Raw genomic sequence first — 16,731 nt, forward strand, 5'->3', positions numbered from 1 at the left:
GGCAACAAACGAGATTTATGATCAGTGTTAATAAATGTAACAGGTACAAAAAAGAAGGACTAGGAAAGAGATAATGACGATAATGGCAATGATATGGAATGGAACGTGTAAAGAAATGAAGAACAAGAAAGTTTGCCTTTCAAGTTACAAGGTACTATGGAGATGACTTGACTCGGGCTATCCTAACATTCTCGTGGTGCATTAGATGAAAAGAAGGAGAGAGTCTCGAGATGATGATAAATGAAGAAAAAGGGAGAAGAAGAGGATAAAATGAAACTTTTAGCATGCGTGTGAGTCAATATCTCACCTTGCCTATGTAGGATAATGTTTATAACTCTGCGCTGATGGTGAATGAAGGTCCATCAGTTGCATCCATTTAAACTGATCAAGATTAACCCTGCCTGTGCACAGAGAGGGGCTTTTTTTGCTTGCTGCTTTATGGGAATTCACAGGGAAGAGCCTTGACATTATTTGGCCTTTTAAATGCATTGATAGAAACGTTATATATCGGCTATTATCGAGCGCATGCACCTTTATATAACAACCCTCATCATCAACATCAACATCATAAACAATCATCGACTATTTGTCATTATTTAACTTCATCATTTAATTTTGATCATTAGTAACCCAACTCTCAACATCATGAGCTGACAGTGTTGATGGGATCCCGATTATTGGTCAATATTTCTTTTTACCTTAAAACAATATTTAACACATTTTCTGGTTTCTTTTTTTAGACTGGTTCCGGTTCCTCGTGAATAGTCAACTTATTGATTCAATCTGGGCCCCCGCATGATGAGGATGATGATAAACAAGATGATCAACAGCAGCCTGATCAACTGAATTATGTTCATAAATTTGAGATGGAAAGAGGAGTCTGGTTAAATGAGATTGCAATTGAAAAACATATGCTTATGAATTACCAGTAAAAACAACTTGTAACTACACCTTATGTTGGAAGAGGAAAATGAGAACAGCCAAAGAAGAGAGAAAAGAGGAGAGAAAGAAGATGAAGATATGATATAAAAAAAGAAGTGAGTAAAACATGCTGTTAACATCCCACATGAATTGAATCAATTGGAACCAGTATAATTGAGTGTTAGCATTAACTTTATGAATGTCGTCCGATGCAACGATTTTTTTCTAATAACACTTTACCTTATTATTTCTTTACATATCCAATGTTGATTTAACTTGGACTCTTTGTGCTCCTTTTTTTTCTTCCTCTTTCATCTTTCTCTCTCTCTCTTCTTTTTGCATGCGTGTGTTCACGTTGATGATATTAAATGATGAGGACTTAGCATGAGACTTCAATAGAAAATCACATAGATTTTCATTCTTTTTTAGAAGAGAGGAAGAAGAAGAAAAGAAGGAAAATAGAGTATAAGAATTGTTACCTACAGAGAGAATGAGTATTCCATTTGATTCTGTTACATTCATGATTCTGGGTGAGATGAAAACAAAGAGAGAGAGAGAAAGAGATTGTCTTTCCTAGTTTTTCCTTGTTTCTTTCATGTTATCAACAGAATTGATATCGATCGAGGTTACGTTAGGTAAAAGGAGCACAATCAACAGATTATTTATTCCTTAAGAGTTTCAGGTTCAACCACATGATGATTCAATCAGATTGAGAACAACTAGTTTCTCATTTGATTTGTTGATTTCTTTCTCTTTCTCTCTTTCTCTCACTTTCTTCAAGTAAACACATTATTGACCCAACATAGAGTCAATTAATTTAATCATTGTTACCTTGGATGATAGTTAGTGTTCAGTTTATTTGTGCTAATGTACAATGTTACAGACTTGGATTTAGATACATTATTTAAGGTTATTCCGGTGATTAAAGTCACATTTACCAGTATAATAGGATTTATCCGAGTTTAAAGATGAAACATTTTTCAAGTGAACAAAATTGAATGTTATCAAATATAAATATTGAAATTTTTATATTGTTTTCACTAATTTTCATCACAATTTATATTGAAAGTAAAGGGATGAAACAGTCTTATATCACAAATGTTTAATGTATTGATTATGTCGTGGTTAAGGTTTAATAAGAGCAAATTTGAGGGTAAAAAAGCTTACTTTTACTATGAAAGAAATTATGAAAGACTTTTTAAATCACAATGTTGATACAATTGAATTGAATTGGTAACCTTGAATCGGATAACAATGTGATGGGAAAAATACATTTAATCGTAATAAATGCTTAAAATAAAAACAAAGATAAATTGTCCAGGAGTCAAAAGCAAAAAAGATATTATGAAACAAAAAACAAGATTAAACAGTTTATAAAATGGTAAAAGCCAATTGTAATTAAAACAGTGACCAGGCTGTAACAAAACAATTGGAAATATATTCAACTAACAACCTTATTCAAAGGTAACTATTCAATATAATGATCATGAAACAATCTTGACTTTTTTCTCAATTCCTTATTAAAATTAATGTAAAAGTGAAAATTATTAAAGATTGTTCAGGCTTTTCATTGGAAGCTTGTTAGACAAAAAAAGTCACAGTTTGAGTAAAGTTTCTCATTTATCAAAACTAGCAAAAATACTAATATTAAACTAATGGTTGAACGGATAAGCTGAGCATTTAGTATTCAAATATGGCATAGATTATAATTACTAAATAGCTGTTTGAAACTTTGTAATAGTAATTAAACAAGTGATGATCATTTTAAGCTCTATAAATGCTATTGGTAACATAACATTTCAACTTTTTAACAAGCTATACAATCATTATAAAATTGTCACGTCTTGACATACCAATAATAGGATAACTGAATCTTGTAAAATGCCAAAAAAATCTTGAATCAGTCATATGACTATATGGTGTGATTTGTGTGAACATTGATGTTTGCTGAGATTATTGGCTGTTGTTTGTCTATTTTTTTATTCATCAACTGGATCAATCTCCATTAATAAATCTCCTGCTTCCAATTTCATATCTTTTTGAGCAAGTACTTTTCGCACGGTTCCAGCAATCGGGGATTGAACGACCATTTCCATTTTCATGGCACTTAAAACAAGTAAAGGTTCACCTTTGCCAACTTTATCACCTTCAGCCACTTTCAGTGAGATCACAGTTCCAGGCATAGGAGCACCAATTTGATCTTTGGCTCCTTTTATAGCTTTAGGGTTAGTAACAATCTCCTGATGAGAAAAGATGATAAAAAAATGATAAATGATAATTATCAATGAACGATAAGATTGAGATAATATAAAAATTAATTGTGAAGTAATCACAGCTTGTTTACCTCAGAAACAGATTTATCCTTGACTAGAACTGTTCGCAATTGACCGTTGAGCTCGAAAAACACTTCACGCATACCTTGTTTATTAAGAGTCTCGGAAACAGCTAAAGTTTTAATATGCAAAGTTTTTCCTTTTTCAATTACAACCTGTGATAAGAAAAATGAATAGATTAAAATTTGAAATATTTAGATCATGCAATGAATGGAGTGATAGTGAAATTATCATGAAATGATGTATGATTTGAAATATTACGAAATAATATACAAAAAGCATATTCACCTCAAACTCCTCTCCAACTCGAGGTCCTTCCAAAAATATTCTAGTATCTAGAAGACTAACTGGACCGAATTCATTTCTAAATGAAATGAAATCATCAGTAACTTTGGGATATAAAGCTGAACTGATCACATCAGTATCAGTGATTGGTGTTCCGTGTTTTTCAGCCAATTGATCTTTAAGCTGAACAAAATTTAATGGAGCCAAGTGTTCGCCAGGTCTACCAGTGATTGGATTTAAACCTTTCAGAATCTTAAATAAAAAGAAAACGATTTGATAAGTAAATAAAAAGACCAAAAATTGTAATAATGCGATTTACCTTGGATCGGAGAGGCTCAGGAAAACCTCCATAAGGTTCACCAATGAAACCCTGCATAAATTCAACAACTGAACTAGGGAAACTTAATTCGCCGGCCTTTTCTTCAACCTCTTTGGCATTTAGTTTATTTTGTACCATGAATTGTGCTAAGTCTCCAACAACCTTTGAGGAAGGAGTTACTTTGATGATATCACCAAGAAGCATATTAGCTTCTTTATAAGCTTTTTTGACCTTTTCAAATTGGTCCTCTAAACCAAGAGAATAAGCTTGAAATTGTAAATTCGTATATTGACCACCAGGAATCTCATTCTCGTATACATCGGCATTACCACTTTTCATAGTGACGGCACATTCAAAAGGAGCATAAAGTGTTCTCGTTTGTTCCCAGTAAGCTGAATACTGGCTGACATTGTTCAAAGTCAAACCGGTATCTAGAGGAGTTCCTTGAAGTGATGCCACTAAAGCACCCATACTTGGTTGAGAAGTCATTCCTGACATTGAATCAACAGCAACATCAACAATATCGGCTCCTGCTTCAGCACAAGCCAACATAGAAGCAATTGCAGCACCAGCAGTATCATGAGTGTGAATGTGAATAGGTATGTCAGGGTGACGATCTCGCAGAGCAGTGACCAACAAGCGAGCAGCCTGTGGTTTAAGAAGTCCAGCCATATCCTTGATACAAAGTATATGTGTACCAGCTTTGACAATTTCATCGGACAATTTTAAATAATAATCAAGATTGTATTTAGTCTTAGCAGGATTTGACACATCACCAGTGTATGATATAGCCCCTTCAACAACTCCTCCAGCTGAACCAGCAGCTTCCATACCAATGAAAATGTTAGGTAAATAGTTGAGAGAGTCAAAAACTCTGAAAATATCCATTCCACACTGTTTGGCAGTTTCACAGAAACGAAAGACTAAATTGTCAGGGTAAGATGTATACCCGACAGCATTGGCACCTCTTAATAACATTTGAAAAGGAATGTTTGGAATAAGATTTCTCATTTTCACCAATCTTTCCCATGGATCTTCATGAAGAAATCTCATACTCACATCAAAAGTCGCACCACCCCAGTTCTCAAGAATGGCAAGTGTATTCAATTTTTGTGAAACAAAAGGAGATATTCGGAGAAGATCATGTGTTCTAACTCGGGTTGCTAACAAAGATTGATGAGCATCTCTAAAAGTTGTATCCATTAAAAGTAGATTTCGATTTTCTCTAATAGCTTTGGCGAATCCTTCTGGGCCCTTTTCTTTAAGAATGTTTCTCCAACCTTTAACATCTTCATTGTCAACACTTGTTTCAGGAACGTGAGGAATGATGTTGGCAGGTTTCAAATTAGTTGAAAATGGAGTCATCGGTCCATTTACCATAACATTGGACAGGTAATGGAGTAGTCTCTGTGCTCGATTCTGGCTGGGTTTGAAATCAAACAGTTGTGGGTTATCATCAATAAAGTAAGTGTCACAAGTTCCAGCAGCAAATTTTGGATGCTCCAAAAGGTTAACTAGAAAAGGTATATTGGTTTTCACACCACGCACACGAAATTCTCGTAGTGCTCTCAACATTTTCTTGGAAGATGATTTAAGATTGTTTGCATGAGCAATAACTTTGACCAATAGAGAGTCATAATAGGGCGAAATAAGAGCACCTGCATAGGCTGAAGCACTATCCAAACGAATACCAAAACCTTCACCGCATCTGAACACTTCAAGTCTTCCTGAATCTGGTTGAAAGTTTTTAGCAGGATCCTCCGTTGTGATTCTGCATTGTATGGCACATCCATTTACTTTGATCTCATCTTGTCTTAAGTTCAATTCATCAAGCTTGAAACCTTCTGTAATCCTAATTTGAGATTGAACCAGATCAACCCCAGTGATCTCTTCAGTAACAGTGTGTTCAACTTGCAAACGAGCATTAACTTCAATGAAAAAATAATTTCCTTGTTGATCCAACAGAAATTCGACTGTACCAGCATTTTGATAACCAACATGACGGGCAATCTTTAAAGCATCAGAAAGCATTGATTGTCTAATTACTGGATCGAGATTTGGTGATGGAGCAATCTCAACAATTTTTTGATGCCTTCTTTGGACGGAACAATCTCTTTCATATAAATGCACAATATTACCATAATTGTCACCCAAAATTTGTACTTCAATATGTCGGGGTTTCTCAATGAATCTCTCTATGAACATGGCCCCATTACCAAAAGCAGCCAAAGCTTCGGAGCTGGCACGAATAAAATTTTCTTCGACTTCTTCCATTGTTTTAACAACCCTCATACCACGTCCACCACCACCATAAGCAGCTTTAAAAATAACTGGTAAACCATTTTCTTTAACAAATTTTACAACTTCGTCAACTTGAGTCACTGGATTATCAGATCCTGGAACAACTCGAACACCAGCAGCTATCGCTGCTTTTCTTGCTTCAACTTTATCACCCATTTGTGCCATAACAGTGGGCGATGGTCCAATAAATTTGATTCCAGCATCTTGGCAGGCTTGAGCAAAATCAGACCTTTCTGATAGGAAACCATAACCAGGGTGAATGGCATCAACATGATTGTCCCTAGAAATTTTTATAATTTCAGGAATATTTAGATATGCTTGAACCGGTGGAAGACCTTGCCCAATCAGATAAGCTTCATCGGCTTTCTGTCGATGCATATGCATCTTATCTTGTTCCGAATAAACGGCAACTGATCTAATACCCAATTCATTTAAAGCTCTAAACACTCTGATGGCGATCTCACCTGATGACAAATAGTTAGAAAATAGTACGTGAGAGTCGAAAAAAATCAAAAACAACAATAATTATGAAATAATAACAGAAAATTGACCTTCAAGAAAAAAAAGAAGATAACAAAAAAATGAACATTACCTCTATTAGCAACCAAAACTTTCCTCAAATTTGCTTTATCGGAGTAATGATGATTCTGGATTGTCATCCATTGTTTTAAACTGTGCTGTCTTAAATTTATCAATCTAAAACATAAAGACATGATTGCTTGAAGTGGAGCTAGTAACTAATTAAAACGAAAAATCAAAACATATTCTTGTTTGAAGCAGACAAAACATGTGATACCTTCAAGTTATCTCAAACATTCTTAGCCCCTCCTATTTCAAAGTGCAACAAAATTCAAATGTTAGAAGCAATGATCGAGTAAAGGATTCAATGATAAGTCAAACGAAAGCCTAAAACATTTAATTTTTCTCACTAATTCGAAAAATTAAGAATCAAAATTAGTGTGAAAAATTACAATATTAAATTATTCAATGAAAAGCCAGTTCTTTTACAATGATACAGCAATCAAATCGACTTCGCCAAAGATCTTTAACGTTTCTTGTCTGTAATCATTGATATATTGATCAATGATATGAGTTTCATTGGCTTATCCAATTTTCAGCTCAATTCCAAATAATCTTTACCATGTTCATATTAATAATAAAGTTATATTATGTCAATTCATACTCTCGCATTTTGATAAGAAAAAAGGATTTATAGCAAAATCTTACATATTTATCCATTGAATTATCAAGAAAAATACAGATTTGTGATATAAAAATTGAAAAAAAGGAAACATTGTTGATAAACTTTTGAAAATGATCAGAGAGATCAAAAAAGGACTCAGACCGATCCTCATGCGATTGCCGTTTCTGTGTGATCTTCACTTTACTAGATCAACCTTTTCCTTGAACCATTTGGTAAGAGTCGCAATTCTTATCAGGTCGAGTGATTGAGTCATGAGTTTTTCCCCATTTCTGTCATAAAATTGACAATTTCACAATTCCTATTGTTGGAATCAAGCAGCATCATTGTAATAAAGATTAATGCAAAGTATTGAGAAATTCATTTTAATACTGAATTACGACGATCTCACTATATTCATCAGGGTTGCGAATACAAACACAAATCGCTGGAGTAGACTCATTTGGACACTAGAGCAAACAATTGCAAAACTTGGACTTAAGCTACTAATCCAATTATTGTTTTTTCACTAATTTTAACTAAGAATTGACCGGGGACCTTCACAAAATTTAACATTGACGATCATGAACAACAAGTAAAAAGATCATTTTATTGCGATTTTAATACTTCCATTTTGATTAAAAAAAGATGAATGCTTCTGATTGAATTTTCATTGTGATTTTTTTAAATCAACGCTAAAAGAATGAGAAATTATGGCCTTTCACTTGTTGTTCATGATCGTCAATGTTAAATTTTGTGAAGGTCCCCGGTCAATTCTTAGTTAAAATTAGTGAAAAAACAATAATTGGATTAGTAGCTTAAGTCTAAGTTTTACAATTGTTTGCTCTAGTGTCCAAATGAGTCCAAACCAAATCGCTAACCCACTTTGATAAGTTATGAGTTTAATATAAATTTCTCAGTTAATATTTCTTCATTAATCAGTTAATTGATTTTAGCTAACAGATTTTAGTTAGCAGATTTGAAACGATTAACATTGAAAAAATAAAGTCATAAGAGAAGTTAAAGTTTTCATGAATCGTGAATATCTCATAGCGAGAACAAGATACAGCATTGAAATCGGCTCTAATTATGCTTCAATAAATGAACTGTGGAATTGTAATTTTATAATTATCTTCGAGTAATCTTTTTATTTCGAAGCTACTGAATGTTCAATTCTCGATACTTTTGCGCTAAAAACTTGAAAGCTTTACTTGCAACAAAGTTTCAAACAAACAATTCTGACAGTTACTTTGATAAAGTCAAATCAATTCTTGATTCTTCCATTTTAAATACTGCATCAATTTTAATCATGAGCTATATGAGCAAATGAAAAGTCATAGAAATGAAAAATACTTTTTTCAGATAAAGAAGTAAAATACAAGATCAAGAAAAAATGAAACATTGACTCAGAATTTGAAAACTTTAATAACTCAAAATATCTTCAAATGTTTGTTGAGTTTATTTTTGCCTCCAATGAAAGCCTTATCATAAAGGCTATCATTTTTGAGTCTTCCGATTCAGATTCTTGAACTTTTTTACCTTAAATTCTAATTCTTTTTTTCTTCTTCAAATAAGCATTTCTGACTGGTGCACTTTCGTTGAATCAACCTAATAAATGCATAAATATCTGAACAAATGGCTTCATTTGAAAGACAGTTGAAAATAAACAGCGCTAGACTCAAACAAGATAACCTAATAATAAAAATATATCACACCACAAAAATGACCTCCAATAAAAATCCAATTTTGACTAACATTGGTCCAGCTTATTCCGACTAACAGTTGACTTTTTTTGTCAATTCAATTTACAAACAATTTTAAACAATTACAACAATTTTGTAACTTGATTATGGTTGATTACCAAGTGAAATGAAAATCAATTTTAATTGTCAACAACTCTGGCAAAAATGAGAAAAATGGCAATTCCAATTGTCACACAGTTTGGTTATGTTTTGCTAGTTATACACTTTTATGTCGTTCTGTTAACTAAGTAAACAATTGGCACCAACTCGAGACAACTTAAGTGTCAACAACGATGTTATTGTACAGTTAGGTCAGCATCGTGGGTCTAAGACTCGGGCAGTTAAAGTTACAGGTAAAAGTTTAACATATTGGATACAAAATAACAAAAAAGACTGTATTAAAAATATACAAATGAATAACGATTATAAAAAAAGTGGAAATAAAGGGAAAGAAATGGTGAGAGATGGAGAGAGAGAGAGAAGATAAGGAAGACAGAGATGAAGAGAGAGAGAAAGATCAGATAATGTGTGATTAGAGTTGGAGGAGGAGAGAGAAAGAGAGAGAGAGATTTGTTTGGACCAAAGAGTAAACAAAGAAGGAGAAGATAAACAGAAAGAGAAAAAGAAATGAAATTAAGATAAGCAATGATGATTAGTAAGATGATAAGAGATACAAAGGGAGAGAGAGTGAGAGAGAAAGGTGGAAGATAGAGTGATGAGGGGTTGAGGGGCTGAGAGAGACAGAGAGAGAGAAAGAGTGAGAGATTTGCCATTATTGCCCCATTGGAATGTTCATTTCATCTTTGCTCTTTACTTTTTTTTGAGTTTGGTTCAGTGTTTTGTATTTTGTGTTTTCTATGTAATATTTTTTTATATGTTGTGGTTGGGTTGAATAATTGAAAAAAAAGTGAAAATCACTTGTTTTTACTTTTGTGTTTCACCGTTAAGCTTGTTATCTAGTTTGTTTTTACTCGACTTTCGTACTCATTCCATGATGATGGCCACGTCTAATAATGCCAATGTAACCAACACTCCACAATCTTGTGCCATTTGCGGGGATAGAGCCACTGGTAAACATTATGGTGCCTTTAGTTGCGACGGTTGTAAGGTAATTATAACTCCCATCTCTTTCTATCTCATTATTTCTCTATGGCTAATGTGTATACATTTTGTTTTGTTTCTTACTTTTGCTTATTCTCTTTCTCTTGCCTATTGTTTGCTTCCATTTTGATTTACTTTTTCTCTCTTATCTAAAAGGGTTTCTTTCGACGAAGTGTCCGCAAAAGTAACCAATATGCCTGTCGTTTTCAGCGTAATTGTACCATTGATAAAGATAAACGTAATCAGTGTCGATTTTGTCGTCTAAGGAAATGTTTTCGAGCTGGTATGAAAAAAGATGGTGAGTCATGAGTTGTTGATTTGTTATCTTGTTTTGCGGTATAAATAAAAGCGCTAACATTTTGTCTTGTTTCTTTTTTTGCTTCAACTTTTCCGCTCATTTCTTTGGTTGGTTTCCATTTCATTTTTGACTTTATTTCAACCCTTGGTTTTGTTTTAAAATTAAGCTGTACAAAATGAACGGGATCGGATCAGTTTAAGGAGATCCAGCATTGATGACGCTCTTAATAATGGTGGAGCTTCAATACAAACTCTTTACAAAGCTGAAATGCATTCAAGACAGGTAAGTTTATAAACATTTTGCTTCTTCTCTTTGCCCCTTAATTACTGTAAATCTCAGTGAACTGAGAAACAAGTGTCTTTACTTTCAAATGTTTTGCTAAAACATTTTCCCTATTGGCCAGTTATTTTCAAGGGAAAGCATAAAGATAGGCTAAGAGTGTGAAAGGCTATTTTAATGTTATTTTTACGCTAGGCTTGTTTCTCGTCCTTGAACTATTGAAAAACATGGTTAAACTAATTAACTTTTGAGCAGTTAAAGTGGTTGTAATTGCTGGGTCTAAGTTAATTTCAATAGAAAACATGCAATAAATTGTCTACTTTAACTTACAATTAAATCAACACTTTACTCAAAACTGTTAATTTGGTGCCAATTGTAACCAAAAGCAAGACGAAAAGCTTACATTACATGAACCGCATTTTTCCATGCCATTTTATTGCACGTGTAACGTTTTTTATATCTATTTTTGAACGCTCGTGGAAAACAATTACATAGCTTATTGGTATATTGATCTTTAATCAACATCAATCATTAATTTAATGGGAATAACAAACTAAAACTATTTTGAATCTTGAAGCTAATTAATTTTTTCTTGTTTTTTTTCTCAACTTCTCCGTATAGTCTCGTGTATGCAGTCAAGAAACATCAATTGGAGATAAAAAGCTGGCCAATATATCAGATGTTTGTGAATCAATGAGAAACCAACTGTTGAATTTGGTTACCTGGGCTAAAGGGATTCCAGCTTTTCTTGAGTTAGGGGTTGATGATCAAGTGGCTCTATTAAAAGCTCATGCAGGTGAACACTTGCTTCTTGGAGTGGCTCATAGATCTATGCACCTTAAAGACTGTCTGCTTCTGGGAAATAATTTTATTATACCTCGAAATTCACCTGAAAAGGACATTACCATGATTGGTAATAGAGTGATGGACGAATTGGTCACTGTTCTTCATGATGTTAACATTGATGATACGGAATTTGCATGCCTCAAGGCAATTGTTTTCTTCGACCCGAGTAAGCATGTTTTTTACACTTACATCCATCCATTCATTGGTGTGCGTATTTTTTATCCCTTTTCATCTATCAATCTCTGCCTTTCTCTCTTTTTTTCTCATTATTTTCATAATCTATTTAACTGTTTAGGTGCCAAAGGTTTAACACAACCCTCTAGAATAAAAAATTTACGGACTCAAGTACAAATTAATCTACAAGACTACATTATGGATCACCAATACAATTCTCGTGGACGATTTGGTGAAATATTATTGTTATTATCTCCTCTTCAGAGCATTAGTAACCAAATGATTGAACTGATAGATCAATTCACGAAATGTGTTGGTGCAACCAAAGTAGATGTTTTGTTACAAGAAATGCTTCTTGGTAATAGGACAATCGTAAGTCCACCGCATGCAGGAGTTGCTATAAAACCAACACACTCAGCTTGGCAACCAACATATCCAAGTGAGTAGATTGGACTTTGAACTCTCATAGTTACAATTGTTTACGTTGAAGATTATCACAAATTTATATGTATAATGTAATTTATAAATACATTTCTCTTTTTATGAATCACTTTCAGTGCCAATGCCATCTTTAATGCCCAATTATGCAAGTGGACCATCCAATGGTAGCGGTATGGTTATAGATGAAGGACCTTCTCATTATGATCCTGGATCTTGCCCTGCTCAACCACCCCAATTAATGGATCTTGATCATCGACTTGCCAATGATGGGCAGCCCGGTTCAAATGGTCATTCAGACGATTCATTATCTTCTCCAGGAGAAGATATATATTTACCTCCTCCTCCATCAACAGCTCAACCTCATTCTCATGCTCACCATCAACCTCACCAATCACATCAACAGCATCCACCCCATCAACCTTCACACCAAACTCCTCATCAACCTCATCAACCACACGCATCAACTCAAGTTATTCACCAAACATCCCAACCTCATCCTGTCCTTTATAAAAGGGAAACTATATAATTTTTGTTTGAAAAAAAGATTCATTTATCATCCCAACTTTTTATCAAATCTTATGCAATGCTATTTAAACCCTCTTAATCAATTATTATTATCGACATTATATACTGAAAGTATAAAAAATTTGTTAGCAAAGAAACGCAAAATTGTATCTCATATCAACTTACCATGTAAATCATGCATCATCCATTGCCTTGAATTGAAGCCGAGACTGAAATTTAGAAAGACATTTTTACATTTCCTCATTTACAACCTATCACTTCATTAGCTTACAATAAATTTAATTTTCACATCTTTTCTATGTCTATAAAGTGTATCAATTGGAAATGGCACAATCCCAAAATTACCTGAAGGTTTCAATGTTGATGAACAATTGATGACAAGTTGATATACATGATGTATTTACTCATCAACAGAAAGCAATGACTGCCACTGATCAACACTTCTAGTAATCACTGATTCAGAATAAGATAAAAATTTGAATATTTTTTCAACAACTGTATTTCATTTCAGTTTGATTATCAACGATCAAGATTCAAGATTGTCTCCTTTCAAAACGATTACAAAGATCAACTGAGTACTTTTACGGACATTGTTGCACTACAATAGATTACTATCGCAGTCAGTATTGCAGGATATCAAGGCAATTCCTGAAAAAAACTGGTCAATGCATGAAAAATAAATAACACGATGTAATGAATAACAATATAATGTAAAGTATATCTCCGACGCAAATGCCAATCTCGCATCTCTATACTTATGGATAAAACTGGCTTCGTTTCGTTTTTTTCGTCAACTGTTCTAACTAAACAATTTTTTAATAGCTCGTGCTAGTTGGTATGGTACAATACTTACTATATTGACGAGCATAGACACCGCTCTTAATAAAAGTACGCCATCATATAAGCATCTATTCATCGGGAATTGGTATTTGCATAAGCGGGAATTACAAATGTGTAATGATTTTATGATATTAATTATACCGAGATTTTCAAGATAACTGTTTTCGAATAATTTGAAGGTTAGAATTTTTTGTATGACCTGACTGATTTAGAAAGTTATTAATGCCTACCAGTTACACTAGAAAAAGGATTTACAGTGATCACTGATCACTCAAAAACTTCACCAATGTGAAAATATAATAGCTTACTACACAGTTGTATTATTTGTTAGTAGTCAGTTTTATGATTTTCAATCTTACAATTGAAAAATTGTTGATTTTGTAATTGTTTCACTCGATTTTCAATTAGAATTGTTTCCTGGAGTTTTTTGATTTAAATTTCACGAGCGCAAGTTAAATTAAGTTTATTGAAATGCGATAGATTGAAATTAAATTTATCAGAATCTAAATAAGACTTGATTTCAGATCTTTGGACCTTGATTACGACTTTGTTTTATTTTTCGATGATTTTCGTGATATATCAATGTTTATTTGAACAGTTTGACTTAACTCTAAACCAATAATTAATAATCATACAGACATAAGATTTATATCAAAAGGAAGTCAGTAGTCAGGAGATTATTTGAATGTATGCTCAAAATGAGAACCACCTTGCGCTAAACAAGATTTGGCGCGTTTCTCCGTGTTGTCAAGAACTCTTTGCAACTCAGATGACTGATATTTTTGAAAAACAATTCAATGCGAATTTTGAGCTCAGATACTGAATTAAATTTTAGTTTGAGTAGGCAGCACTTTAAATATCCCCATAGATAAAAATCTAGTGGATTAAGATCCGGTGAGATCGGTGCCAATTAATTGCTGAATTTTGAGAAATGATTTTTGTTCCAAATTTTGATTTCAAAAAGGCCATAGACTTTTTCGATGCATGAGCTTTAGCTCTATCTTGTTGAAACCAGACCTTTTTTATCATTCTTGGTGTCATATTTTTTCTAAACTGTTTGCTTATTTCAATGTAAAAATCTAAATCAAATCTTTCTTCTGAAAAAATTGGCCCATACAAACGATCTTGACTCAATCTAGACCAAAACCCTAATTTATTCGAGTAAGTTGATTGAGATGCACATTTTTTGGGCTGTTTTTTGCACGAATTCTTTGATTTTGTGAATTTCTCGAACCTGATAATTGATGTAAGCTTCATCGGAAAAATTCAATATCCATTGACAGAATGCAATACGTGCAGCAGGATCTGCATTTTCCAATTTTTGCACTTTTTTGAATTTTTAAGATCAAATTTTCAAGATCTTATAAGCATTGAGAAGTGATGCTCTTGCTCGATTGAGTTCTGAAGCACGATACTTATCTGATAATGTTGGATGCAGCTCAACACTTTTCGCAATTTCTTTCAATACGCTCTCAGTCAAGCTCGTTCGAACTTTTTTCTTCCTTGGCTTATGATCAGATTCCCACTTTATCATGGTTTTATAAATTTTATCTCTTGCTTGACGATATTTGCTTTCACATAATTTGTACACATTTCTATATTTCTCCCCATTTTTGGAAAAATTTAAATGATGAATTTACTTGCTTCAATTGTTAGCAACATATTCAAACATCTAAACTAACTTGATCAATGATAAATCAGCGAAAAATGGTCTTTTTGTCACAAAATTAAGCTCATTATGATCTCCGCATTTTAAGTAGCTCAATTCTCATCGATTTAAAGTAATATTCGTTAAGATTTTGTTCAGATTGTACATATAGAAACTGTTTAAATAAATATTGACAACCCTGTAGCTCCTTTTCTTACTTTTGCATTTCCAATTCGAAGCCAAATGTTGAATATTGTCTTAAATTTTGGTACTTAACCACTGGAAATATTGAATTGAAATTAGGGACTTGTAAAATGGATTCACAATGGAAGGTTCTCACATCGCAAATTCAGATTTTTTTCAACTTGGTAAAATCATAGCTTATCACTGAAATAATGAGCGCCCACGAGCATACGATTAGCAACTCAAAACAACTCAGATTTTTCAAAAATCAAAATCGAATTTTTTTATTTTTCACTATTATAATGCATGGGAATATTGGTCAGTATAAAATGATTGAAACATAAATTTTTTCTACAGTAGGCATATATGATAAAACATGACTATAACATAAATTCAATCAGTGTTAGTGGAAGAGTTCTTAATGCTATTCTTATTCTCTTATTATTCCTATTATCTTAATGCTTAATGTTATTCTTTGTTTTGAACACCTCGTGATCTGAATCATGCCTTCTTTCATGTTCCTGATTTGGTGACTGCGTTTTGGTGAGAGTGTTGATTCTTATTCTCATTTCGCCAGTACTAACTGTTTCCTTTGTTGGAAAAAGCCACTCTTGAATGGTAATTTTCATAAATATTGAGACTTGTATCATGTTTTTGAGGAGGTTGTTGTCCAGGAGGGTGCCCATACCTATCTCTCCATCAATGCTACTCGTGGTTTTTATGAAGCCCATAATGTTGCGCTTTATTTTTGTGATAGTAGACTCTCTCGAAGGACCACAAGAGCTTCTATTGATTCATATCAATTATCTGCGTTTTTTTCTACCCTCATTTCTATTGCTTTTTCATCTGTAAAATCTAACACAGAGGTTTAGATTATTTTCTTATATTAATATTTGATATATAAACATTATTTTGTTTATTATCATTCTTACTCATGACTATTATAATGCATGTGAATGTTGGTCAGTACAAAATGATTGAAACATAAATTTTTTCTACAGTAGGCACACATAATAAAGCATAACCTTAACATAAACACGAGCAAGATTTCAAGAAAAAATGAAATTTTACAAGGAAAATCTCGCTCAAAGAAATGCTCGGGATAATGGACAGAAAACATTTAACCTCGGCCGTATATGCACTAAAAGAGTTGGAAAGAATTTCCGAAGTTCCCCAGGAAATGCGCCAAGAGCGGGCAAGAGGACTCTAATCAATCCATTTTCAATTATTTTAAACAATATCAAAGTTAAAAATAGATGAAATTAAAATAAAGATTCATTTCCGTTAATAAATAAGTTCCCAGTCCAGAATCGAT

The 16,731-nt window shown here is 33.1% G+C and overlaps 2 protein-coding genes and 1 long non-coding RNA gene across 3 annotated transcripts; 2 read left to right on the forward strand and 1 right to left on the reverse strand.

Annotated features, from left to right (window-relative positions):
* Positions 1-546: 546 nt before the first annotated feature.
* LOC112538661 (uncharacterized) lies at positions 547-2,498 on the forward strand. The gene is made up of 2 exons (XR_003081931.2): positions 547-680; positions 741-2,498. It is a non-coding gene; the product is annotated as an uncharacterized LOC112538661 (long non-coding RNA).
* On the reverse strand, positions 2,009-6,883 carry PCB (Pyruvate carboxylase). Its single transcript, XM_015926985.2, has 5 exons — positions 6,752-6,883; positions 3,859-6,623; positions 3,543-3,791; positions 3,266-3,409; positions 2,009-3,161 (listed from the first exon to the last, which is right to left on the reverse strand). The coding sequence occupies exons 1-5, from the start codon at positions 6,870-6,872 to the stop codon at positions 2,901-2,903; spliced, it is 3,540 nt and encodes a 1,179-aa protein (XP_015782471.2). The 5' UTR covers positions 6,873-6,883; the 3' UTR covers positions 2,009-2,900.
* A 3,019-nt stretch (positions 6,884-9,902) lies between these two features.
* On the forward strand, positions 9,903-13,040 carry LOC107360822 (hepatocyte nuclear factor 4-gamma). The gene is made up of 6 exons (XM_015927544.3): positions 9,903-10,189; positions 10,339-10,480; positions 10,647-10,762; positions 11,381-11,771; positions 11,901-12,218; positions 12,337-13,040. The coding sequence occupies exons 1-6, from the start codon at positions 10,073-10,075 to the stop codon at positions 12,744-12,746; spliced, it is 1,494 nt and encodes a 497-aa protein (XP_015783030.2). The 5' UTR covers positions 9,903-10,072; the 3' UTR covers positions 12,747-13,040.
* The last annotated feature ends 3,691 nt before the right edge of the window (positions 13,041-16,731 follow it).

This window comes from Tetranychus urticae, chromosome 2 (genome assembly GCF_039701765.1).
Source record: "Tetranychus urticae isolate SD_2017Ah chromosome 2, NJAU_TeUrti_SD_1.0, whole genome shotgun sequence".
Lineage (NCBI taxonomy): Eukaryota > Metazoa > Arthropoda > Arachnida > Trombidiformes > Tetranychidae > Tetranychus > Tetranychus urticae.